This window comes from Epinephelus fuscoguttatus, linkage group LG14 (assembly GCF_011397635.1).
Source record: "Epinephelus fuscoguttatus linkage group LG14, E.fuscoguttatus.final_Chr_v1".
NCBI lineage: Eukaryota > Metazoa > Chordata > Actinopteri > Perciformes > Serranidae > Epinephelus > Epinephelus fuscoguttatus.
The window spans coordinates 3,187,600-3,215,271 of NC_064765.1; the positions used below are offsets into that span (position 1 = coordinate 3,187,600).

Here is a 27,672-nt window from a genome sequence, read left to right on the forward strand (position 1 = left end):
CATATTTCTGCTTTTGTAGTTTTGGTTTATGTTGTCCGTGTGTAACTTTATGTTGCTGCCTGTCTCGGCCAGGGTACTCTTGAAAAAGATATTTTTAATCTTTATGTTAAAACATAAATTGCATTATTATTACTATTATTATTATGACTTCAACTCATCAAGACTTTTCTCTGTTTCCCTGTATATGCTGAATCCCAGTGTCTTCAGGAATTCAGCATATACAAATGGTCATGTGGGGTAAAGTTTCCTTTAATAATCAGCAAAAAATATCTGGATAAACAGCTCGGAAAAATAAACTGAGGCAAAATGAGTGGAAAGAAGGAAAGAGGGAGTAATTTGTGGGTGAGAGAACAGAGGAGAGAGAAAGTTTGCCCTACAGAGAGAGAGAGAGAGAGGAAGAGGAGGGTGGTGAGTCTGAGTGAGAGAAAGGGGAGGAGACAGTGTGAGAGGGAGTGTGTGTGTGTGAATATGACTTTATTCGGGAGTCTGATCACACACGGAGCTCCAGTGAGCGGAGAGAGGAGAGCACAGCTCAGCTGCACTGAGATCACATGAGAGATGAAACACTCCACACACACCTGATGAAGGAAACACACTCCTCTCAAACACACCTCACTCATTTACCCCCCAAAACCTCTGACTGTGGCTCCGTGCGTCTTTTCTTTTTGGCACCAAACCATCTCCATCTCCACTCCCTCAGTGAGCCGCCACAGACACAACACCGGGATGTTTGAATTCCTGAGGTTGAATTAAATTTAATATCCACTTCTTATGAGAAATAAAATCACACTGTAGGTGGATTTGTTTTTGGGAAAAGGTGCATTACGCGCAAGAAAAGCCGAAAAGTCAATCCGAGATTTGTTCTCTTCTTTTTTGGAGACATATTTCTGAGACAGGGCAGTGGAAGTGTGACGACTTTGGGTTTGTTGAGTTTTAAACCGCCGTTATCCATTTTACCTTCCTGTCTGCGCACTGGAGGAAGTTTTTTGGGTATTTATTTAACCTTTTAGCTCCGTTTGAAGACTTTTATGAGGCGAAACACTGCGGCGCGGATCGGAAACATGCAAGAAATAAAAAGAGACCTTTTCCATAAAATAGTCTCTTTATTATCGGCGGTGCTTTAAAATAAAAGTCCAGTTTACAGCTGCTGCGTTATTCCGCACATTAAAGCAGAGCAAATGTCCTCCCGCTGAACAAACAGCACTATCAGTCAATCTCTCTCCCCCTCTCTCCCTCTCTCTCGAGCGCAGAGGACAGCACACACACACACACGCACACACACACGCACATTACGCGCACAACACACGCAGGCGCTCGCCGACATACCGACACACACTTTGGCGCTGCCGCCGCTGCCTCTGCTGCTGCTGCTGTATCACTGTATCACACCAATGTCATTGCCGAGCTCGTGCTGCTGAGAGCCGCGCGCTCACTGACTAACTGACCGACTGACTGCTCTCTTTCAGGTCCGCCGTTCCCACAGACACCCACCGACCCCACCGGCAAGACACCAAGAGGGATAGCCGGGGACCGGATGCCTTTCTCGGATGGAGAGCCGGCGGCGGTGGCCGCGTGAGAGAGGAGAGTCCGGAGCTCCTGCGCCGGGAGACAACACCACAGACACGGCTGTCCGTCTGTCTTTAATCGGTGAAATTATCACCTCTTAGATCCACTGATCCACTGATCCATTGATCCCATTGACTGTTGAGTGGGAGGAAGAAGAAGGGGGAGACCGCGCGCACCGGAGACACCGGGACCATGATCCGGAGCTGCACGGGGGGTTATCTCTGAAGGATAGAAGAAGAAAAGGAGGAAGAAATAATAAAGCAAAAGCTTCATGATCTTTTCCGCTCGTGCAACATCCACTCACTAATCCCATTAATCTATTGATCCATTGATTGGTGACTGTTTGTTTTGCGCACCGGGACCATGAGCCGGATTTTCTTGAGAGTTCTATCCGAAGGTTAGAGAAGAAAAGGAGAATAAAAACAACAAGAAGAAGATTGTTGTTTGTCTTCTGAGCTGAATCAATACCTCTGTAGATCCCAGTGATCCCAGTAAGCGGTGACTGGTCTGTGTTGGGGAGGAAGGAGGAAGGTAAAGCGGAGGAGGTTGTAAAACTAGACGCAGGAGCGCATCGGAGACGGCCGGGGGACCATGATCAGGATCTTCCCGGATTTCAGCGTCCAGGTGACGGCTTCGGGAGCCGGAGGACCCGGTGGCGGAGGAGGCGGCGGAGGCGGTGGGATGGTGACGGGACCCCAGGTGGGTCGGGTGCCTGTGCCGATCCCCGGAGCCACGAACGGGACCCCGCAGAGCGTGCAGGGGATCACCGCCTACCAGCAAAGGTATGTGGGGAGCTGCAGGGAAACGACCTGTGGCGTTATGAGTGAGAAAAATACTTTCATCTAAAATGTAGAAAAGTGAACATATCTACACTTCAGGGGAAATATTTTAATATCCCTTCAGTGAGAGTCTCTGTGGTCACTCCTGTAATAGATTTGGCTGAGATATTTTTATTCTATCCTCCTAAAATCTATTATAGGATTACCACATCTTCTTCATGAGACACTTTAATGTTCAGATACAGCTGGGCATCTCTAACTCAGTGGACACTTTTTAGTTTGAAATTTTTTAAAGATCTTTTTTTGAGATATCGTGAAGCGACACTATCAGTTGGTATTTAAAATCAAAGTTTTAGAAATCATCCATAACCCTAAACCGCAGGTACATCATTCAGCGCCTTGTGTGAAACTGGATGGAGAGGGCTTTATCGTTATCAGCACCGGGGATAAATGTTACAAAAACGTGGCCTTTTCCTCACTTAGTTTTCTATTAAACCTGAAAGGAACAGGAGGATCCGGCGGCTTTGATGCCACACAAGAGGATTAAATTCAATATCCACAGTTTGATTTATATATTTTTTGTGTTTCAAAGTACACACAAGTGTTTGTGGAAAGAAAGCAGTGTATTCAGCACAGACAGAGGGTTGAAGCGACGGAGGAGAAACAGAAGAATCAGGTTGATTCAGTGGAAATAGAGGAGTGAAGTCCAGGTAATTCAGTGGAAAAAAGTGGGATGAGGTTGTGCTAATTCAGTGGAAACACAGGAGGTAATTTATTGGAAATAGAGGACAGAGTTATTTCAGTCGAAAAAAGAGAAATGTGTGGAGTGTTTTCCAGCTGGCCATGAAGCCGCGGCTCCTTCAGTCCAACCTGTTCTCTGGTGACAATTCACTCCATCCGTCCCCCCTGTTATTTCCTTATTTCCCCTCCAATCTGAATCTAAATGATTGCCTCCCCGTCCGGCCGCTCAGTAGGGTTGTTTTTTCTAATCATCTGGAGCCGTGGGGGGGCCCAACACACCAAACACACACTCACACACACTCTCGCCTTATTACCCGAAAAACTCTCCGTATTATGGAGTGTAGCTATGTGTGTGTAAAGTCTAAAAGCTATGGGGAGCAAACAGACATAAATCACAGCCGGGGCCTCTCCGAGTGCACTGAGAGCGTCTCAGCCCTCTAAAGCAACAAATAAGAGGAGAATAAGGGCCGTATTGTTATTTAAAGCAGGGCTTCTGGGCACACATTAGACCCCCAGACCCCCATACGGGGGGATTTTGTGTAGTGGACCTTATGTTTGTGTCCATATGTGGGAGGCGAGGATTAGAGCGGTGGTTTGACACGTTCTCTGATCATTTCTTCTGACACCAAACCTGCTGGAATTTAACTATGTCGTCATCTGGCAGCCGGGGACCCGTCACAACTCATCAAGGACCCTTTGAGGCCCCCGGATTCCAGTTTGAGAACAGCCAGGCCTCAACAATCTCCTTTAAACGTGAACTTCACTTATAAAAGATTTGTGTCTGGATCTCAAACAGTCGCAGAGTCTCGTTTCATCTGAGCGGGATGTTTTTTAAATATCCTCTCCGTCTGTGGATCCTGCGTCCTCGTTGGCCCGTCGTCTCGCTGCCCCTCTCCCCTCTCTCTATACATAATGTTTCCCCCAACAAACAGCTGGGAGCTAATATGTTTATACATTACGCTCCATTATCCACGTCGCCTCCGTTTGACTGCTCTCAGTAAGCAGAGCTGAGATGGGGAGAGAAGGAGCAGCCAGACCTCGTCCGCGAAAAGAACGGAGCGAGCACTTGTTCCACCGACCCTGGACGAGGTTAAAGAAATAAAACCAGACGCAAGCAGGCGCCGTCTCGCTCCGGGAACACACAGCTGGCTTCGGTGCATTGATAAAAACCCAAAACATCTCCTGATTTTATTTGGTTTTATCCCCAAATTCACCTCAGGTGGAGAAACTCAAATGTTGGTGTAACTGAATGACGTCAGTGCGGCTCAGGGCTCAACAGCAAGGCTCTGCTGGGGGTCAAACCTGTGACCTCTCCAGTTTTGTACTGTCGTGTGACCATAAAGCTGACGCTGGCTTTGCTTTTGAATATTACTGAGCATGTTTTCACACCCGGACGGATACATCTGCACCCAGGGACGCAGCAAACACCAACCGATTTGAACATTTGTATTTAGACGTGTTTAGAAGAAAATGAGTCTGAATCTGAGCTGTAAATCACTGCGTCTGCCGTCACACCGCTGAGCATGATGAGGCAAAAGCACATGTTGACGCCTTCTCTGAATACATAAGTGCACATGCGTCGATCGGCAGGCGTTCAGCTCATGACGATTGCAGACTGGAGGTCACGGTTCCCCTCTCCAGTCTTTATTTTCCACCACAGCACCGCCTGTAACCCCGTGTTTGTGTGGAGAATACCCAGCATGCCTTTGACCTTGACAGGTCATTGGTATAGAGAGGGAGGCTTTTCAGCTTCCAGGGCTGCAGCCTGGGGGTTAATCACACAGCACACCGATTAGGTTACAATGAATTATACATTAAAAAAAAAGAAGAAGAATTTAAATGAATGTTGAGAGAAAAAAAGAAAGAAAGAAGAAGCAGGCGATAGTTTCTGCTGGAGGATAATGAGCCATCGCTGACGTGCAAACATCAAAGCCTGGAGGAAAATATATTTTAGAGGCTGAAAATATAAAAAGTGAGCAGGATAATTTGATTTTTACAGATGATATGAGGAGTGCTGATCATATTCACACTCATGAGGACACAAACAGCAACATGACCGAGACTCTGCACATGTGCAAAGAAAAATGCAGCAGCACAAAAAGTTAGTGACTGAATTTGGGATTTAAAGTGAGACATTTGCTGTGATGTGTTTATTATGACACTGAGGGAAGGAGGGTGGAGGGGAGTGTGTGTGTGTGTGTGTGTGTGTGTGTGTGGAGGTAGATCTGATTTACAGGGCAACCATCCAAATAAATCACCCATCACCCCCCGCGCACGCTGGGTAGTGTTTTTGTGATGGTTAAAAATTGGATAATAACCCCGCGGTGCAACCTGTAATACAGGAAGAGAGGGGGAATTAAATAAAAAATAAAACACACACACACACACACACACACACACACACACACACACACACACACACACACGCACACACACACAAACTGGCTCCAACTGCAACTGAGTGGCGTTGTTGCGCCGGGGCTGGAGAAAATACCGGAGATGTGTGGTGTCCTTTTTTTTGCTGTCAGCAGCCAGAGGAGGGAAAAATGCTCCGAAAAACCACAGACACTCTGACCGCCCAGCGACGCTCCGCCGCGGGGATTTTAACGGGGATATAGGCGCTGCAGCGGCGGCGAGAATGTAAAGATTTGACGCGCCTGTTTGGCTTTTTTTCTCCTCCGGAGCGCATGCAGGAAATTCTTCTATAGTGCCAAAACCGAAGCTGTGCGTGTGTGGAGAGAGACAGAGAGCAAGAGAGGGGAGAGACAGCGGGATCTGAGAGGCATCCACCCCGGGTTCCCCCTCACTCCACTCGGCATGCCTCTGCTGCTGCAGCCCGGTCCTTGCCTTCGCCTCCACCGCCCGTTGTTTCCACGCTCCTGAGCGGCGGCGGCGGCGGCGGAGGAGAGAGACAAGCACGAGACGCACGCACAGCACAGCGCTGCACAGCACAGCACTGCACGCACGCACGCACGCACGCTCAAATACACATCCACACACTCACACGTTCACACACACGGACATGGCTTTGTCTTAACACACCGACCATGACGCATTGCTGTCAGGGTGCAGCGCACCGCCGCCGCTCCGCGTCCAAATAAATCTGAGGAGAGAAAAAAGAGAAAAGAACAGAAAGTAAGAAATCAAATAATTGTTGCAGGAAGATGGCGCCCACCAAGCCGAGCATCCAGCAGGACCCGACGCGGAGAGAACGGTAACGGGGTTTGGATTTTTGTTCCTGCACACACTCCTCCTCTTCCTCACTGCATGTTTACAGCTGCACACTGGCGGCTCTGAACCAACCGGCAGCCCGGCGGCTTACCGGCTGTTCCGCGTCGCTTTGCGTTTTATTCTGAGCCTGAAGGTGTCAGGAGGAACGCTGTTACCCTTTCCAGAGGAGAGTCGTGGTGTGCGTGCCCCGCGTGCGTGCGTGCGCGCCTGTGTGTGTGTGTGTGTGTGTGTGTGTGTGGCTGGGTAACAGGTCGGTTGGCTGACTGTTGGGGAGAATCAGAGGACTGTCTTTGCTTGTCTCGCCTCTCCTGCCCATGTGTGTACCTGCGTGTACCTTGCCGTGCACGTACGCGCGTGCAGGTTGAGGAAGCCATGCAGTGTGTTGACGCTCTGAGCGAGCAAGGTGTGTGAGCGTCGAGGAAAACATGTGCAGCCATCGATGACAAACGTGTGTGTGGATGTGTGTTTGTGGGCAGCACTACTACTGCTGTGTACAGCGCGTGTGTGTGTGCGCGCGCGTGTGCGTATGTGTATGTGTGAGGCTCGGAGGAATTAACAGGAAGTTTTAATGTGGAGGGATGTGCATGGATTTACCTGTGCAGGTCACACTGAGCAGACCTGGACGTGACCTCACAGCTGGTTCACTGGCTCTGATTGTTAAGGTGGAATTAAGGTGGAAATATTTATCATCATGGTTTATATGTAAAAATGTTTCTGCTCATCTGATCAACTGGTGGATTCATATTCCTGATATATTCTCTCACACACACACCGCAGAGCTGATCTATTCTATTCTATTCTATTCTATTCTGTTCTGTTCCTCTCAGTGTGGCAGATATTATTGGACATGACTCTGTGGACAGGAACGTCTCTGTTTTTGAGAATCTGTCTGATCCAGTCTGTGAGGCCTTTCACTGTCGGACACGTTAAAACCATAACTTGAGTTTTATATTTTGAAACTGGTCTGTTGTAATTGTCGGACATATTGGTCTTAATTTCCTGCAGTAATAATCCAGTTGTTTTTTAACCTGTTGATTTAAAGATGATAATCACATTACTTAGTTTTTAAAATTTTGTTTAATCCTCTTTTATTCAAACCATGAGACATATTGAACATCGTTCTCTTGTAGAGTTGTACAGTATTCTGTTCTATAATATTCTATTTGACCGACATGGCATCATTTTCTCTATGGCATATTCTTCACCTGTTGATTTTGGAAGGACAAGCAATCAGATGTCACTATGACTCAGTTTCTTTATATTCAATTTTACTCTTCTATTCGTTGTCCGGTTTGATGGTTTATTCTATTCTATTCTAATCTATCCTGGCAGACTGTTCTGGACAGGAGTACAGATTTTTGTTACCTACAGATTTAGACACAGGGGCGTAGCACCAAATTCTGGGCCCTGTGCATCAGCAGTCTCTGTGGGCCCCCTGCTCATCCTCTCTTGATCCATGTTTCTCTCATGTACCTGGAACTAGAACTAGAAATCTTTATTGTCGTTGAATAGGAATACAGTGAAATTAGTTCTGACACTTAAAGGCTGCGTTCCAACAAAGAACATAAAAACACAAGACACAGGACATAAGTGGGGATAAAAATGCAATAAATAAATAAATAAATAAATAAATACATATAAAACTGTTTGATATTTACAAAGTCAGTTTCCTTTGTTTTATGGAACCCTGAAACATAAGTGTGCGATGGTGCTCCAGCAGCAGCAGCCACTCAGTCAGCTCTAACTGTGTTTAAAGATGAACCAGTGCAGGATGGACTAAACCATTTTGCACCTTTAAGGGACTGTTATTTATTTGTCAGAGGAGAGGTGTGGCTTTTACTTTACTTTTATTTTATTTTTAAACTTTGACCCTCCCTGAAGCCACAGATATTTTCCTTGACCCTCCCTCTATCATGAATTAGTTATTACATTTTAAAAACTTACCCTTTGATGGTTGATAGTTTATTTTTGGCAGAACAAAAAGTGATTGTGATGAAATATCACTATTTTAAGGTCAGATTTGGTTATGTTTTTTTTGCTGATGGACATGTTTGTCAACCATGATGTGTTCAAGGACCATCAGAAATTGGAAAATCCAACACTAATTTCTGTTTTTACAGTTTCTGGCTGTGATACATGGTGTGATTTTGGAGATTGGAAGGAATGTTTTCTTTAAAAATTTGCAGTAACATAAATACAAAATATAACCATTGAAATGTGTATGCCCCTCCTCTAAGACAAAATAACAACCCCCTCCCCCACCCCCCAATAAATAACGAGAGACCTCAAAGAGCTTCCACTATACAACGTTCAGTCGTCGTCCAACCAATTTATTCAGCCAATTTTAATTTACTTGTGGCATGAATTCATTATCAATAAATAAACAAAGCTTTTTTGGGCCCCCCTCCTACAAAGCCCTGGATAATCACTCCCACTTGTCCCCATTATACACCTCTGTTTAGAAATGACAAGCAAATGCATAACTTTGATTCTATTATAAATGTATGTTTAGTCTGTGTTTTGCAGTTGTCTCGGGGTATTGGACATAATACTTTGGAGAATTTATTCTATTCTGTTCTATTTAAACCAGCCAACATACAGCGGAATAATGTTCTCCATGGGAATATGTATGTCTGCACACAGGAATGATGACCACATGTAACTGCAGCTCTATTCTGTTCTTTAAAGGCAGTGATGGGGAGTGTTGCAGTGATACAGAGGAGGTGAAAAGACTCTACTTTGGTTTATGTTGTGTTTTCGGCTGTGCAGCCTCAGTGTGGTAACATGTAACACCACTCTGTCTTTGAGACGTGTTTATTTTGATGCTGCTCACATGGACGGAGGGTTGATGACATACGTTCAGTGTTTTTCCCCCCTCTGTGTAACCTCTACTCTAACATCTGTTGTTATGAAGGAAAAGGTGCAGAGATAATTTAGTTCCAGCTCGCTGAGGTCGTCTCCCCGCTCGACCGGAGCCTCGCCGGCTCGTCGTGTCGCTGGTTTTATTTCAGTCAGACGTCCTCCTGTTTAACGACACAACACCTGCTCTGACAGAACTGCAGCCGACAGGAATGTAAATGTTCGCTCCGAGAAACATTTGTGTAGATGTGAGCATTTGGCAAATAACGCAGAAACTGTTGGACTTTGAAATACGGAGCTTTGATATGTTTTTGTTTTTCATGCTGGATCTTTGCCACAGTGTTTCTGCAGTCCTGTAATTATTTGGAAGGACTCAGGTGTGTGTGTGTGTGTGTGTGTGTGTGTGTGTGTGTGTGTGTGTGCGTGCCTCTAAATAGTGAAACCAGATAAACACTACAGGAACAAAATAACTCATCAGACAGCAGCTGTGATGGCGTTGCAGCTCAGAGTTTCCTGACTCAGATCTGATGATTTCTCATCAGTGTGACCAGAACAAAACTGCATCAGGTCACACTGTTTGATTTCCCATCTGCATCTCAACCTCAACACATGACTGAAAATGAGATGTTGGTATCTGAACCCTCAGATCTCTTTGGTTTTAGTTTTTCGTGACAGTTGTTTGAATTTTGCCGGCGTGAAGCAGATGCAGCTAAAACATAACTGTAACAAACAGGCACGTCATGATACCAAGCATTTAGTCGTCAACACCAATATTAATCTCAATACCATGGTAATACTTCAACATACACTCTTTTATTAGAAACATTTAAATTAAATTAAGATTTTATTATTAATCCTGATGCTCTGCCTCGAACATAAGGTACTAGTCTGTGTGGGTTCATGAGATTTTGTGAGTGAGGAAACATATTAATATACACCCTACAGAATATTCATATACTTCTCCTCTGTTGTTGTTCAGCACTTGTACATGTAAGATATGACGGTTGGTGTTTGTGGCATTTGTCCTGCCCCTTCTCCACCGTGATTGGAGGGCAGGATAAAAAGCACTCGCCAACTTTTTGGGCAGAAAAAGGAGGCCAAGGGAGAAGTGCCAAACCTGCAGTTCCTCTAATGTCCACTTGAGGCTGGCTCCCAAAGCGAGTGAGTCTCCAGAGACCTTTATGTTAAAATGCCCAACTTTACAGCAGACATGTTTACAGCCTGGAACCAAGAGGAGTTAAGTCTCTGAAGCTAATTTCAACATTTGAGACAACTATACAGGAAGTTAATTTTTATATAGCTCATCCGTTTACAGGCTGAAAGTTACTCACAATTAAGGGTGGTCTGCTTTAAGTGACAGGCAGTCTGCTGATAGTGTCCTCGGCTTCTCAGTTGGATCCATCCCTCGCTCCTCCACAGCTGTGTGAGGACCGGGCAAAATGTCCTCACGTTGCAAAAATGTCCTCACTCTGTTGCTAAAATATGTTATGTGGTCCTCACTTTGTAGGATGTACAAGTATATATATACACACACACAAATAACATCACTAGTTTAAACAGTTTTAAGTGTTACTAAAAGTTATTTTGCACTGAACGTGCAGCACCCAGAATGCACAGAATAGAAGCTCAGCACCATGTTATGCTAATGGTGTTTGTAGCAGAGTATAAATACACAGTGCTCCCATTGCAAAGACTGAACGACATACTCTGGCCGCAGGAAAAATTACTTGTCTTTTTGACGAATTGAGGCGGAGCTGTCGCTGCTGCTGCATCTGTTGCCGCCTTCCATGTGTTGTTGTTGTTGTTCTTCTGTGCTGGTAGGCGATCTCCTTTCTTTAGGTCCAGAAAGATGGTGAGTTTTCAGAATTTTGGCATCATCTTTCATACCAAAGTATCGGTTCTTGTGACATCCCAGTAACAAGGTACGAGCCAGGCTTATCTGCATGACTGGGATCAGGGTGAAGGACATGATGTGTTTATAACAGTGTTACACAGTTTGTTACCTCACCTAGACGAGTACAATGCACAGCAGAGTATGACTGCAGTCGGAGGTATCAGGTCAGTGCTGAGCAGCAGATTAACAGCCGGCTATTTGCATACGTCTTCTGTTAAAGAGCAGAGAGCAGGCGGAGGGTCAGAGGTCAAATGTATAGAGCTGAAATTACACTTCACTGCTGTCCAGCCTTCACTTTCACTGATTCTGCTACAAAGAGGTTTTATCCTTTAATTTGTCCTGGACTGAGGAGGCAGGAAGCTCCGACCTGACGGGAGGAAGTTGAATTCATGAGTGTGAGACTTATTATCTGATATGACCTCGGCCTTTCTGCTCAGCTGCTGAAGGTGAAAATCTCTCAGAGACGAGCCGGTGATTTTACAGCTCATACAGACGATGAAAGCTGGTTTCTGTCTCTGACTGACTCCTGAAAGAGACAAGGCACCGAGGCTCATATCGGATTTATGCAGAAACTGATTTTAGTGGAGAGTTTTAAGGGGAATTTTCACAACGGGTGGCGCGTTTTTCTAGTTTGAAAACGTTCAGGAAAAACACAGTGTTTGAAAATGTCAGTCTCCTGTTGTATTTCTGACAAATGTGTATCCAAACAACGTCCTCTGGCTTTGCAACAACATTTTCTGGATTCTAGATGGATGATTGAATTTAAACCCTGTGCTGTTTCCCAAAAAACCCCAAAACATTGCAGTGTGTTTGTCAAAAAAGTAAAACCATTTTTTTCCTGATGGTTCAGATCCTGACTGATGGATTTTATCATCTTATCATCAAACTAGCTGCTCGTGTCTGTTGGAAGGCAGAGAGCAGATTATCTGAGCCATACATCAGGAAATGCATCGAATAACCACACTGGTCAGTTTTGAATGTTTCACTCCATTATTACAAATCATAAACAGAATTTTATTAACTGTCAGAAAACAGGGAAAAATGTCCATCACAATTTCCCAGAACCCGAGGTGACGTCTTCAAATACTTTGTTTTGTCAAACCAGTGATGCAGAACCCACAGAGATTCTATTTGTTCACACAGAACAGAGAAAAGGCTGCGAAGCTTCACAGTGGAGCAGCTCCGACCTGTAAATATACCACTGGTGTACTTTACATTTCTGCTGACCATTTTCCAAAGTAAATTAATGCTGCAGCTCCTTCAAGGCAACCAGTGCTTTCACCACATTTGAGTGAAAGGTAATCCGTTCTGTGACAAAAGAAAAGGTGTAAAGAAAGGTGGCTGAGAGCAGGGACGGTTTTGAAATATCACCTTGTTGGTGCGTTCAATGATGCATCTAAAAATGACTTGTTGTCTGCTCAGAGGCACGCAGGTATGAGCTACTCATGAGCTGCGTTGTTGGAAAGTCAGATGGCAAAAAATGGATGCTGTCCAAAGCAATGTTTTTTAAGGTGCTCTGAAGTGACTGCCTCTATGGTTAAAGCCCTTCTTCCTTTTTTCTTTTTAAGTTTAAGGAAACAAACTGCATGATTAAAGTCAGACTTTGTGTCTTTTCTAAGAAGATAAAATTCGTTAATTCGCTTACGAATTAAAGTTGAATTAAAAAGTGATAAAATGCATCATGTTGCAACTTTACTTACACAGAGGACTGTGGTTACTGATGTTAACTAACTTTGGAAATAAACTGCTGCATGACTGAAAACTTCAAAATAAGTTTGTTTGTCCAAAATCCCCAAATTTTCAGTTTTCAATAATATGAAACCAAAACTGCATGTTCACAAACACCTGGTAAAAACATAACTTGGAGAACCGATTTAGTTTTCTAGATGTTTAAATATCTGGATCAATATACTTCCTACAAACCTTCTGAGAAACCCAAATAAAAAAGTCTCAGTCAGTCTCAGTTTTCTGGTTTTCTGTGTGTTACGCTAAGTGCCACTCATACATTATTTTGTAGCACATTACTGATAAACATTTAGTTTTTTATAAAACAAAATAAAAAGGAGTAAAGACACTGTACTTCATCATCTGGAGCAATTAAGAGACCTGAGGATTTTTAGGAATCAATATGACCTTTTTTCTATCATTAACCTTGCTTTAAGGTTTTTGAAATGTCAGCATGGTCAAAGAAAACTAATATTTACTGTTGTTATGAGCAGCTCAATCAACAAAAGAAAATGTTGGCATTGTATGTTTCTGCACACCACGGATATGTTACATTTGTGGATATAAATTAAGCACAGTGATGCTACAGAGAGGTCCCGGCATACAATTCATATTTGAGACACAATAGAACATGCTTGTTTGGTAAAGACCCCAGCGTAAATCACACCATCATTAATTTTTTTTTCTCAACTTATATTGCGATTGCATTACCAATATCAAAATAATTGCATTTTTTTTTTTTTTGTTTTTTACATTGAAACTTACCATTTCTTTCTATTGTAATTTTATGTTGTGACGATGCTGTGGTTACTGTGTGAACACACACATGAAAACATTATGTTTTGGCTTAAAATACCCAGTTTAGTCGCTATAAATAGGGCTGGGGATGTCTCGAACGGTAAGGAAAAACACCTGCTTTTGTTTGTCTGGAGCAGTGGTCTGCTGCTATCTTCTGCTTGTTAGGTGTCTGCCGAACTGTTATTAAAAAGATCTTGTTTGGTCGATGCAAACACAGCTGGACATGTCTCAAACTGTCATTAAAAAACACCTGCTTTTGTTGCTATAAACGTAGCTAAAAATGTCCCAAATTGTTGATTAAAAAAACCCATGCTTTTTTGCTACCAACAAGGCTGGACATGTCCCAAACATCCACCTTTGGTGGGCTTGAGTAGTGGTTTGCTGCTGTTTGTTGACTTGCAGTCATCTTCTGAACTGTTGTTAAAAAGACCTGGTTTAGTTGGTACAAACACAGCTGGACATGTCTCAAAATGTTATTAAAAAACACCAACTTTTGTGGCTATAAACATGGCTGAAAATGTCCCGACTCTCATTAAAGGCTGTGCTTTTTTGCTACAAACAAGCCTGGACATGTCCCGAACACGCTCATCCGTCTGACTCATATTCATATAATCTGAACTACGTCACCTCAGAAACATTGATATCAAACAAATTAAATATACAAATAGAATATATCCGTGTTTGGAGAAAATTACGATGCAATCATTTTATTCTGGCGACAGTGCTGGTAGAAGAACTGAAGCCAGGTCTCCAGTGTCAGATGGTTTGGTGCATCCAGCCATCAACACATGACAACATGACACCACATCCTGCTGTGTTCTGAACCATAAAGCCTTTTTTTTAAACTACCAGTGCTGTTGTGTTTCTGGAGAGGACGGCTTCACTGAAAAATCAATTTTTCAGCAGCAGACTATCAAATCTCAGGTGTGTCCTTGAATGCACCATCAAGAAGAGCCTCCCGCTTGTAACCGCACCACGTGCTGATGCCCCAATGTTGATGGGAGAAAAAAAAAAGGTGATTAAATCTTTTATTGTGATGAATTATCTCTCTGCAGCAGGTTTCTTGTCTGTGCAAGCTGCTTTTCATAGAAACGAACAGAAAGCAATGGCTGCCTGGAAGGAAGGAAATCAATCTAAAAAGTGATGGTTTGTTTAGGCAATAAAGTGTACAAATTTGTAGGTAATCCATCTATTAATTTCTCTCCTCACCCATTCATCTTCTCCTCCCTGCAACGCTCCATTCTCCCACCATTTACTCCCTGCCTCCATCCATCCATCCATCCATCCCTCCATTCATCTCTCCATCTGCTCCCCTCCCCCTCCATTCAGCAGTGTGTGTGTATTTCTGCTAAAGGCTGTCAGGCAGCAACAGCGTTTTGGCTGAGCTGCTGTTTGTGGATCTATTTCTGGGGGCATTTCAGCGGCGATAGGCATCTGGAGGAGACCAAATTAATTTCCAGGTAGGGAGGGAGACAGAGAGAGAGAGAGAAGGAGGGAGGGAGGAGGAAGTGGGGTAGAAGGAAGAGGAGGAGGAGGAGGACAGACTTCATAGCTGACTGCACAAGTGCTCCCACTATCAGTACACTACAGCGGCTCTGGAGAGGAAGATGATGGAGAGATGATGGAGAGAGGAGGACTGACCGAGAGAGCCAGACAGAGACCGAGCAACAGGGAGGATGAGGAAACCAGGGGGAGAGGAGGCGAGGAGATGAGGAGACAAAGAGGTGGACATTAAAAAACAGTCAGGATGAGAAAAGAAGGACAAGGGAGGAGATATATAAATAGATATTTTGTGGGGGTGACGGAATCGGCCGTCCAGAGTGACGGCGCTCTCTAATGGCCGTTGTTACAGAAAGTAAAGGTTCATTTATCGTTGCCTTTACGAATGAAAATACATACGTCTGTTTCAAACGCCACTGCCCTCATATGTCCATGTGCCCTTTATGATACAGCCAATAGATGGCACTAGAGGGCGGAGTCAAACGTTTCACAAAACAATAAACGAGGTGATGGCGAAGGAGGTCGTACTACTGTACTTTTTAAACGAGGAAACATTGTAGACAACCTTGGTCTGTGCAGCCATTACTATATATACATCCCTACATGTGAGTGGAGAATTCTTTTCACGATATTGCCGGTTCATTCTGCCATTTTTTAAATGGTTGCCCGAAATTTAAATAACTGTTCGACTTCAATCAATCTCAGTTGACTGAGGGGTCTCCAAATGATGATTACAAGCTCCAACTTTCAGGAGGCAGCTCTTGTAAATGTGTTTTTAAAACCACGCTCATCCTCAATCCTTAACCTCGTGGTGGTTATTATTGTAACCCTGACTCTACATTAGTTTGTCTAAAGGTAAAGTTAATATTCAATTTATAATCTGACAGCATAAAATTGAGCTGAGCTTGATTGATTGATTGATTGTCTTTCTTTTGAACATGTAAACAGTGGAAACAAAACAAGAACAAGAAACAGGTAGACAAGTAAATAAATACTAAATTAAAATAGTCAAGCAAACAGACAGACAACAATAACAAAAAAAATAAAAAAGACAAAAGGATGGAATATTGATCCTCCACACATTTCACATGCTCGAAAGGGGGTAGGAGGAAGTGTAAACTTATAGTCCTACCTCTTAACTCATGTAATAATAATAATAATAACAATAATAATAATAATAATAATATTAATTCATGAATAGATAATGTTTACTCCTTTTATCTGTACCTGAATGTGTCCACCTTTTTTTTTTTTTTAATAGTTTCCAAATATCATGATTTTAGTTTTATTTAGATTTAGAGATATCTTGTTACTGTCAAACCATTTTTTTAATTTACTAATTTCTGAGGTCATTGTGGACAGAAGTTGCTGCAGATTTTCCCCTGAAACCAGCATATTTGTGTCATCTGCAAAAAGGACACATTTCAGTAACTCTGATACATTACAAATGTCAAATATATATATATATATATATATATATATATATATATATATATATATATATATATATATATATAGAATAACATCGGTCCAAGCACTGACCCCTGTGGGACACCACACATGATGTCCAAGAGTTCTGACATATATCCATCCATCATCACAAACTGTTGTCTTCTCTCTAAGTAGCTCCTCACCCAATTCAAAACTACACCCCCGGATCCCATATCATTCTAATTTTGTAATGAATATATTGTGATTTATTGTATCAGATGCTTTCTTTAAATCTATGAATGTCCCGATCGCAAATTTCTGAGGTTCAAGAGCTCAGTCAGTGGTGTCAATAAGGACGCCGCTTTCTGTCCTCGAAAGGTTGGACTCTGGAGTCAAGCTTGCCAAATACATGAGCGTATTTTTGTCAGGCCGAATGTTATAGAATCTAAAACATGTTAAAACCGAAGTTTGGTTGACATCAGGGAAATCCTCCTTCAGTCAAAGTGGCTCACTTCTGTCTCCCTAGGGAATATGAAATAGTAGTTGTATAATATGAAATAAGATTACTTCATCTAGTATGTAAGTATTTTGATTTGGAGTGAGGCAACACATTCATATTGTGGGCATGAGAAGAAGATGGAAAAGGTACAAAGAAGTAGTCATTAAAAGTGTTAAGGCCACAAAGGAAAAAAGTTTTGGGTATTCAGCTGCTGAAATGAACGAAAGCATCAGCAGTAAAATATAGTGATAAATTCTAGACATAAAGAGATGCCCTGTTTGAGTTTGAATGGTCCTCAGTTTTTAATACAGATACCACGAAGAATGACGTGAACTGTCACAGTAATTAGACTCAGGAAGCTGAACAGTTTGGATACTGAAGTCCATATTAACAGTGAAGAAGACAGAGGATGGATGAAGACGAGATGGAGAGCAACAAAACAGGGAAGAAAACGCGATATGAAAGAAACATGGGCTTAATATGGAAGTGGAGGAGAAAGGGGAACAGACTGGTGAAGATGAGAGACGGAGAGAGATGAGACGTGATGGTGGAATCACTCAGCGACCTGATTGGCTCTCACCAGCGGACGACTGTTGAATCAACCTCACCCGCAGGCTGGATGAGAGCCTCTTAAAGCCTGCAGGAGTGCTTGGTTAGCTGTCCCAGAGGAGGCAGGCGGGTGGGAACACCTGCCTGATCGCCCAAATCCAGCACGTGTGTGTGTGTGTGTGTGTGTGTTATTCATTGAGTTGAAGGCCGGTTGCATTTTTAAACCATAGTGCATTTAAAACCAGTTTCAGGCCAACAGTCAGAGAGCCCTGAGGCTTAATAGAAGAATTTGTTTTTAAATGGACATTTTATCAACAGCTTCGGGAACTTTTTTTTTTTTTTTTTGATCATACCTTTTAATATTTGATTAGGACCTTCACTTTAAGAGTATGTTTGTGTGAAGAGCAGTGAACATCATGATACCTCAGGTTGTATAATCATCCACAGACACAACATGCAGCAAAACAATTGAAGGCTTTCTTACGGTTTACGTTCTGTTGTTTTTTTCCTCCCCAGATGTTTCCTAAAATTTATTTAAATTCCACATTTATATTTCTTAGGAAGTTCGTAGGAAGTACTACTGATGAGGATATTTAAACATTTAACAAACTAAATCAGTTAAACTAAATTATTACACAAGCACTGACCCTGACAACAGAGGGTGCGTTCGTAGGTTTAATCTGACGTTCTGCACTAAGATGAGCGTCAGCTGTTGGTCGAAGAAACAGAGCGTTGTATTTCGACGTGAATTAATGAACAGTTAAGTTAATCACATGTTTACTCTGCTCGGGGCTCTGCTGCTCCAAGGGTGCGGTTTTCTTGAACAACCAAACGGTACAATTTAACAGCGCTTCGAATTTACGAATAGTCCAGTTTGTGCCAAAGTGCACTCTAGCTCCAGTGAGTATTTCTGAACTTGCAGTTTGTGGCTCACTGTTTTTTGTATCAGCGCAATCACCAGGATAAATGTTAGCATGGCACATTCTTGCAAACCACAGATATGTAATGATGTGTACGTTACTATGCAGTGAATATTATGAAACTTTTTCCTTCTTTATGTTTCAACAACGCTGTGGCTGAAGTGTGGTTATGTTTAGGCACAAAAAGCACAAGGTTATGGTGAAGAAAACATCATTGTTTTGCTGTTGCATTGTTTCAAACATTCATATTTCTCCACATATCATCCATAATTTGTTGCTGTTCTGCATGTAAAAATTGAGGTGAGCTCCTGACCTTTGCATTGACACCTCACTTGAGTCAATAGGAGCTTCCAGTGCTGTTTCTATGGCCTCAATAGCCAACCAAGGCCTGAGCTGAAAGGACGTACATCACTGACATTTCCTGTAGTTTAAAGGTATTTACAGGGTCAGCAATTGGTCCACTTTACCCAAGGCTTATAGGTATTGTAGTCAATGACACTCATGACCTCCAAAAGATTTTAACCCCTTATTGTCATCATGACTGTTATGTTATGTCTTAAGGGGAAAACAGTCTTCTTTTTATCAGTTTAGTTTTTCTAGAAGTGATTTTATAAACATTAAGCTCCTAAATAGACATTTCTGTCTGTGTTAATCAGTTTTTCACTCATAATCACACATTCAGTTCATTGTTTTATCGTCATTTTTTTTAAAAGCTCCAGGACAAAACCTCAGAAAAACATGTAACATGTTTATTTTCTGTGATGCTGTTATCCACTTTTAATTTGTGAGGCTTCATGAAATGGTCCCACTGTGTTTTCCTGTTGATACCTCCCAGTTCTTGTCATCTGCAGCATCTTTTTCAAGAAAGTATTCAAGCATGTTGACACTTCTATAACTCAATGACAGAAGCACTTAAAGTGATTCTGACTGTTGGGGAAAAAACTTTAGTTACCGTTCAAATGAGACGATGCATGTACATGTACTAACAATGGAAAAAGAACAGTTTTCAGTTTACTTTGGATATGCCTTGGATTGGTGTTTTAGGTGAACTTTACAGGAGCTTTTTTAAATGCAAAGATGCCGACAAAGATTTGATTTTCACTTACCAAGCTTTGTTTCAAAACACCACAAAAACAGTTTGAAGTAGGGATGAGCAAATACACCATTATCTGTATCTGTGTCTGTTCAACCAACTGAATTATCTGTATTCATAATATCTGTAATTTATTTATGCCAGATGTGGGTGGAGTTTAAATCATCTTAATTAGAAGTTATTTTAAACCTGAAATTTAAAGTTGCAGTATTTATTAGCTTTGAGAAAAGTATTTACAGAACAGTGTCAGAATTGCGCTTCAGGTTCAGGTAACGACACATTTTACTCGTATGATAATGGTGCTCGTAAAAAGTACCGGATACTCGTTTCATCTGAGTATTCAGCTCAACCCTAGTTTAAAGTACAGATTTGTACAGATTTCTGACTTTGATTAAAAAGGGTTTCGTACGTAAAGTACACACAATCATTTAAACAAACTCTAAATTAATTGCTATATGCAGCATTATGTGATATTCATGTGGCTGTGGTTGAATGCAACCACCTGACTCTGTCTCCTGTTGGAATCTGTCCTCTGGGAGACAGAGAGGAGGACAGATTAGGAGGAGAAAGAAAAAGACTGAGAACTGTGAGAGAAAGGAGGCCTGTGGTGGTGGTGGTAGTGTTGGCGAACTTTCAGAAACAACAGCAAAACCACAAAGCACAAAGTTGGCTTTGTCTCCAAAACACCCCCCTCCCTCCTCCCCTCCCCCCTCCTTCCTCCCCAGGGGCGAAATAACACAATAAAATGTCCCATTACCCCATTCTGATGAGCGGGGGACACAGAAACAGAGAGGCAGAGAGGCTGCTCTGAGGTTTTGGCAGCTGCTCGGTGGTTCGATGGTTTGTGTGTGGAGTGTTTGAGCTCGGCCAGATCCTGACGTGTTGTTAGGAAACAGCTCGAGACGCTTAAACAGCCAGAAAAAAAAAAGTCCTGATGCTTTAAGTTTTGTTTCAAACACGGAGCTTTGGTCCCTCTTCCCTCTGTGATTTCAGCAGATTGGTTTTGTCCAGACATGCATGTAAACACGGTTATCAGAGAGACGAGAAACAGTCGGCTGATGCGTCTGTAGTTGATGTCTGAGTGAAAATTGCTTTCCTTTTCAAACTGAATTTACATTTGTCTTTGGGAAGAAAATGCATAGAAAATGTCTCCGGCCGGCAATTGAGCCTCGGCGGCGGTGGCGGCAGTTTGTACGTTGTTACCAAATAACAATGTGTAAAATTCCTGCACGCTGCTCTGACACAGACTCTGGTTTCGTCCCAGATGGAGAAAATGTATGAAAATGTAAATGATGCTGCTGCACACGGCTGGAGCATTTTTCAGGGGCTGGAGCAGCACAAACATGTTGTTAGGAACGTTTTCTTCATTTTACACAAACAAATGCTGTTTTTTGTCCTGTTATACACCAGCAGTGTTCCGGCCTATACTTTAACTGACTCACTGCTCTTTGGTCTGAACACTGCTGTGTGTCTGACAGCTGCTCACACACATCTGGTTAGAAACTATCAGAAGATTGTCAGGAACAACTTTCAGACTCAGTGATGAAACAAAAAGCTTCATGTTGTTCACAAAAGGTTTATAATAATTTGTGTTTTTACAAATGACAACATGTCTTTGATTTATGTTTCCTTGCTCCTGGAGGAGAACGAGGAGGTGTCGGTGTCACGTTGCATGAACTTGCTGAAAACTTAATTTTACAATCACAATGATTTTCATCTAAAACATAAAAACCAACAGACACTGTCTCCTCTCTCCTCCTTCGTGTCCTCACCTCCTTTTCTTGTGTCTCTTATTGTCATTTCTCCTTTTCTGTATCTCACTCCTTTCTACTCCTCCTCTCTACTCCTCCTCTCTTTTCATTTATGTCGTCCTCCTTTCCTCCTTCCTACACTTCTTTTCCCCTGTCCCTCCATTCTTTTCCTCTCCTCTGGTCACCTCTCCTCTCCTCCTCCTCTCATTTACTCTCCTTTTGATTCCTCTTCTCTCTCCATCCACATCTCTCCTCTTTCCTCCCTTGTTTCCCCACCCCCATGCTCCTCTCTCCTCATTCATGCCCTCTTCTTCTCTCCTTTTCCTTTATTTCTTCTCATCTTGTCCCTTCTCCTCGCCTCTCTTTTCCTCTATTCCACTATCTCCATCATGTCCTCTCCCCTTACCTCTCCTCCCCCTTCCTCTAATAATTTCTCCTCTTTTCTCTCCTGTCGTCTCTTCTGATCATGTCCCTTCTTGTCTCCTCTCTTCCTTCCTCTCCTCCTCCTCATCTCCTTTCTGATTTCTCCTCTCTTTTCATCTCCTTCTTTATGTCCTCTCATTTTACCTCTCCTCTCTTTTTCTCCGCTGCTGCTCCTCTTCTCCACTCCCTTTTCTCTCCCTTCCTCTCCTCTTTTGTCATCAATTCTCCTCCCCAGTGCTCTTCTCCTCTCTTTTCTTCTCTATCCACATGTCCTTTCATCTTACCCTCTCATTTTTCTTTTCTTTTCCTGTCTCTCCTCTCCTCTCCTCTCCTCTCCTCTCCTCTCCTCTCCTCTCCTGTCCTCTCGTAGACAGAGGATGTAATCAGCTCAGACCTGCTGACTCGGCAGCTTCCCACCTCAGGACCAATATCTACCTGTCCTTGAAAACACACACTTCAATTATACTACACCTTAGATTGGTTAAACACACACACACACACACACACACACACACATACACACACCCTCTATTTTACTCTCTCCCACTTTTGTATTATTTCTTTTCTTCTTCTCTTTCTGCCGTTCCTCATTCTCTCTCGTCCTTTTGTTAACGTCTCTCAGTTTTTACTACTTCTCATTAAATTCACTTTTTTCTCTTTCTGCCTCGTTCTCTCTCTCTCTCTCTGTCTGTTCCTCCCATCTCTCCTTTCCTTCTCTCCTCTTCTGTCCCCCTAACCTTTCCCTTCTTCCTCTGTCGTGACTCCTCCGTCCTCCGGCGTCATCTCAGAATCTGGTGCTGATGTCAAGAGGACAGACGGAGGGAGAAACATGGTGGAGTCAGAAGTAAAAAGGTGACATGTCATCTGAGCAGTGTGATCGTCACCTTTTAGTTCTGTATTTACACCGTCCACTGGTGTCAGCTAAATGCTCCTCTGTAGAGGAGTTTATATTCCGCGACAGCAGCATCTTGGCTTTTGATTTACTTTTACTCTTTAGATGAAAACATTCAAATAGTTCCCGTCATCTTGTAGTCATTTGTCACTTCTGTTTCAGTGGGATTATACAAAAATTTAGTCCATAAATCTGCCACTTTTTTCCCTTCTGGAGCAGGTACTGAAATAAAGGATGATGCTTATTATTGCAACAGGTCAAACATAAATCAGCTCTGAAGAGGAGGTGTTTTGTAGTGTTGGATAGCATCCAGAGACTCCATGCAATATAACAGTTGATAAGTTATTATTTGTCGATCCTTCACATTATCATTCAGTGATTTTGTCTTGTTTTCGTCACAGAAAAACGTTTGTGAATGAATATTTCGGTCATAGTTTCTGTTGACAAGAGCACGGTTATATAAAATCCATCACTGGTCATTAATCTGCTGAGTATTTTTTCAATCAGTCATTTAGTTGTTTGATCTATGAAATATAAGAAAATGGTAAAAAAAAATGTCCATCAGTGTTTCCCAAAGCCCAACATGACTTTCTCAAATGTCTTTTTTTTTGTCCACAACCCAGAGATATTCAGTTTACCTTCACAGAGGAGGAAAGAAACCTGAAAACATTCATATTTAAGAAGCTGCAAGATTTTTTTTCCATTAATCCGTTACCTTTTTCCCTCCAGGAGTCGATACTGATATGAAGGATGCTGCGTGTTATTGCAACAGGTCAAACAGCCAAATCAACTTTTAAAAGAAGGTGTTTCTGAGCGGCGGTTAGCGTCAAAAGACTTCAGTTAGTATTCATCCATCTTTTATGTGCTCATATGGTGGTACATTTAGTTCCATTTTATTTATTTTTGTGCACAAAAAAGTTTGTGAATGATTATTTCAAATATTTAAATCTTGATTGGTTGATTACGTCTATAAAATGTCAGAAAATAGTAAAAAGAAAAGCCCATCAGTGTTTCCCAAAGCCCATCGCCTCATCAGACCCAAAGATATTCAGTTCACCTTCAGAGAGGAGAAAAGAAACCTGAAACTATTCATACTGAAGAAGCTGGAATCATTTTGTTTTTATGTTTTCTTAAAAAAAAAAAAAAAATACTGAAACTCATTCATCGATTAGGAAGTTAGTTGTTGATTAATTTAATGGTTGACAATAACAAATTGTTGCAGCTCCACTCACCACGTCTGCGTCGACGCTCTGCGGCCACATCTACTGACCATCATATATCATGATACATCATTTTAAAGAAAAGTGGCAACATTGCGATTTTTATTTATATACAGAAAAAAAAATCTTTTACATGTGAAACATTTTACAGGAAATTAAAGACGTATATTAACATTGTAAACATAACCTGTGTGTGTGTGTGTGTGTGTGTGTGTGTGTGTCCAGCAGTTAAACCAGGTCCTGTAACATGTAGATTAGCCAGCTGCTCATATTGTTGCTTCAATCCCAGGAGGAATTATTTGGAGATTAATTTGTGTGTGTGTGTGTGTGTGTGTGTGTGTGTGTGTGTGTCCAGTTGCCAGGACAGGTGTTGTAGCATGATGATGATCTGCTGCTCTTGTTGTTCGACTCTCTCTGCCCCGTGTGTTTGATATCAGCCTGTGTGTGTGTGTGTGTGTGTGTGTGTTGATCATGTTACATTATGTTTATTGATGTGTGTGTGTGTGTGTGTGTGTTTGTGTGTGTTTTCTTAGGATTTTTTTCCATCGTGAAACAGCCATCACTCCTCCTCCTCCTCCTCCCCTCTGTCCATCTCATCTCCTCTCCTCTGCTCTCATTACCTCCTCTCGTCTCCTCTCTGGCCCTGCTGCGGTCACCTGTTCTGCCCCTGTAGGCAGGACGCAGACCTGCGGGTGAAATGACTATTGATTATTCTCTGTTAGACAGAGAGGACGGGGGAGGAGGGGAGAGGACGAGGAGGGACACCTCAGTCAGAGGGATAAGTGATGCGTTTGAGGAAACATTGAAAATAACTATGTTTTTGTTTATTTTGACTTAATCCCACATACACGTACTCACCAGAGCACCAAATGTGGATTAATCCGCTGCTGAAAATAGTCCCCAACAAATGCTCTATTTCCTCCTGTTTGTTTAATCTAAGTTACAGTGAGCAGTGAGTAAGTGCTCACTCTCCCGCCTTTGCATTTTTACACAGAACCAAACGATGGCGGCATCTTGTCACTCCAGTGTGTGATTCTAGACAGCATGCTATCGTGGAATCAAGAGGCGTGATGGGTGTGACATGTAACAGCACAGCGTTGGCCTCTAATGTGACATATTTTAAAAGTGTCGGCAGCGCTTTATAAACAACTGAAATGGCATTAACATGACAATAGCATTCATTTACTGTCTCTGTTGTATGGCAGCTGATCTCGTCCTCCCTAGCTGCTAACTGCTAACAGCTACTTATTAAATCTCCCGTGATGGGTCACACGCACAACACGTCACCATAACATCTCACCTGTGCCGCCCATGGTCCTGTCCAGCCGGCTGTCCTTTATAAAGACACAGTTTTGCCGTAGTTATGACCTCCGATGGTGAGTTAAAGTTGAGACAACTCTGTCACACCATTCTGCCATCGTACTTTGTATACAGCACAGTGAGGCGGCATACTGGCGAGATAATCCCACTTTTAACAAGCAGTGCAAACGGGGCTTCTCTCTCTTCATCTTATCCCCTGTATGTGTGTGTGTGTGTGTGTGTGTGTGTGAATGGCTCAACCCGCTGAGCGCTACATGGTGACATTTGGGGGATGACTCGACCTCATGCTGATCAGAGACGAGTGCTCTTCAAAGAGCTGTCACACACACACACACACACACACACACAGATATTACTCACACAGGTTTAAAATGAGCCTGGTTCATATGTCGTATTGATGATGTCACTGATATGATTTGACATTTCCTCTGGCCTGCTAAATTACATGACTCGGCATTGTGCAGGTTTCTGAACACACGCATGTAAATTGTTAAAAAAAAATAGAGAAAAAAGAACAGGAGCTCAAACCTGCTGTAAATATAATAATGAATTGATATAAATATGGTCACAAAATATTTTTGTTAACCTTTATTTTTAACCTTTAGGTTTTCCTTTTTTTAAAAAAAAAAAAAAAATCTGTTACTGACATCGTCAGCAGCGCCTGCAGTCGGCCTGAACAGATTTTTTTTCTTCATCACCACATCTATTGTTTAATTTTAAACAACTTCATCTTTTTCTTGTTTAATGTTTTCTCTCAAACGTCGACTCCAGTTTGTACATAGAAGATAAAAACACGCACTGTTGTTTGGAGTTGTCAGAACACAAACAAACTTACCTCTTTAGTTCTGCCATTTATTTTTTTTGTAAAAAAAAGATTTGAAAACCTTATTTAAGGGTTATAATATCAGTTTAAATTGCTTTACTTCAATCACTTTAATGTTAAAACTAAACAAAATAAAACAAGATCAATGTATATTTTTTAATTTGAGGGAAAGTCAAAGGATAACTTGATCTTTCAACAGCATTTTCTCTCATTGTGTCCATCTGCTGATGAAAATGGTGGAAAGCTCTAAAAATCTTGAGTTATTGTTTAATTTTTTTATTGTTTATTGAGTGTGTGACATTTATTTTCATATAAATAAGAACCAGTGTTGTTTCTGTAGAACATCACTCACTGCATTCACTCTGCTCTGTTTTTCTGAACAAACAAGATTACGATCTCAGCATTATGAGAAGCGTTTTCATGGAAAATGTCTCTGAATTAACAAAATATTAACTTTGTCAATTCAGAAAAAAAGGGCACCCGTTCGTCCAATTCTAGTGAACGCAACATCTAAAGAAGCCTGGGGACGTTACATGTACACATGACCACATGGACTCAGAGATGAACGGATTAGCCTTTGGTGGTCATAGGTCAAAGCTCAAGGTCACTGTTTCCTCATCTGTGTCACCAATATGAATGCAATGTCCCAAGAACACCTCGAGGGAATTTCTTTCACTTTGGCACAAATGTCCACTTTGAGTTAAGGATGAACTGATTGGACTTTGGTTGTCCTTGGTTAAAGGTCAAGGTCACTGTGACCTCGCGTCCATCTCATTCTCATGAGTGCGATTATCTTGAAAACACCGGGAAGGGATTTCTTTAATTTTGGCACAAATGTCCCCTTGGGCTCAACAATCAACTGATATGAATTTGGTGATCAAAGGTCAAGGTCACTGTGATTTTATCGCCCACACTTTTGTGAATACAATATCCAAAGTGCGCCTTGAGGGAATCAACTCAAATTTAGCACAAATGTTTACTTGGAGTCAACAACAAACTGATTAGGATTTGGTGGTAAAAAGGTCAAGGTCAAGGTCACTGTGACCTCACAAAACATGTTTTTGGCCATAACTCAATAATTCATACGCTAATAATGATGAAATTTCACACAAATGTTTAACAGGATAAAATAATGAAAGTCAAAAGGTCAAAGGTCAGCTTGACTGTGACATCATCATGTTTTAACGTCATATCTCAGGAACAGAAGGGGAGACATTTGGTCAGATTTTATTTTTTTTATTATTTTTATTAACCTTTATTTATACAGGTAAAATCTCATTGAGACCCAGGGTCTCATTTACAAGAGAGACCTCTTCCAGGTAGGCAGCAGCAGAACACAGAGTTACAGACTAACTGAACATATAGGAGACACAACACAAAACACAAACATTAAAGTAGTATAGTGCAAACTACAAAGTGCAAATAAGAATAGGACTGGTTAAGCACATGTGCAGACCCCCACAGAATGTCTCATTAGCCTTCCTACAAGCAATTTGAAGTCCCCTAAAGGAATAAAGCTGGACAGCTTCAGCCTCTACTGGAGTATGTTCCAGGTTGCAGGCGCAGCGTCGGAGAACGCCTGCTTGCCAAGTTCAGTACGGACTGACGGGATGACAAACGAGATGAAGTCCAGGGACCGGAGGCTGCGATCGGACTGT

At 42.1% G+C, this 27,672-nt stretch overlaps 1 protein-coding gene across 3 annotated transcripts in view; it reads left to right on the forward strand.

Moving 5' to 3' along the window:
- The first annotated feature begins 1,241 nt into the window (after positions 1–1,241).
- The window catches only part of LOC125900837 (neuronal PAS domain-containing protein 3), a 489,872-nt gene continuing 463,441 nt past the window's right edge, over positions 1,242–27,672 (forward strand). For 2 of the 3 annotated variants that reach the window (XM_049596089.1, XM_049596091.1), the window contains exon 1: positions 5,863–6,300. In XM_049596089.1, the coding sequence (XP_049452046.1) occupies positions 6,251–6,300 (50 nt within the window). In that variant the 5' untranslated portion in view covers positions 5,863–6,250. Of the gene's footprint in view, positions 2,349–5,862; positions 6,301–27,672 lie in introns of those variants that run through there. The other variant, XM_049596087.1, reaches the window with a different exon arrangement.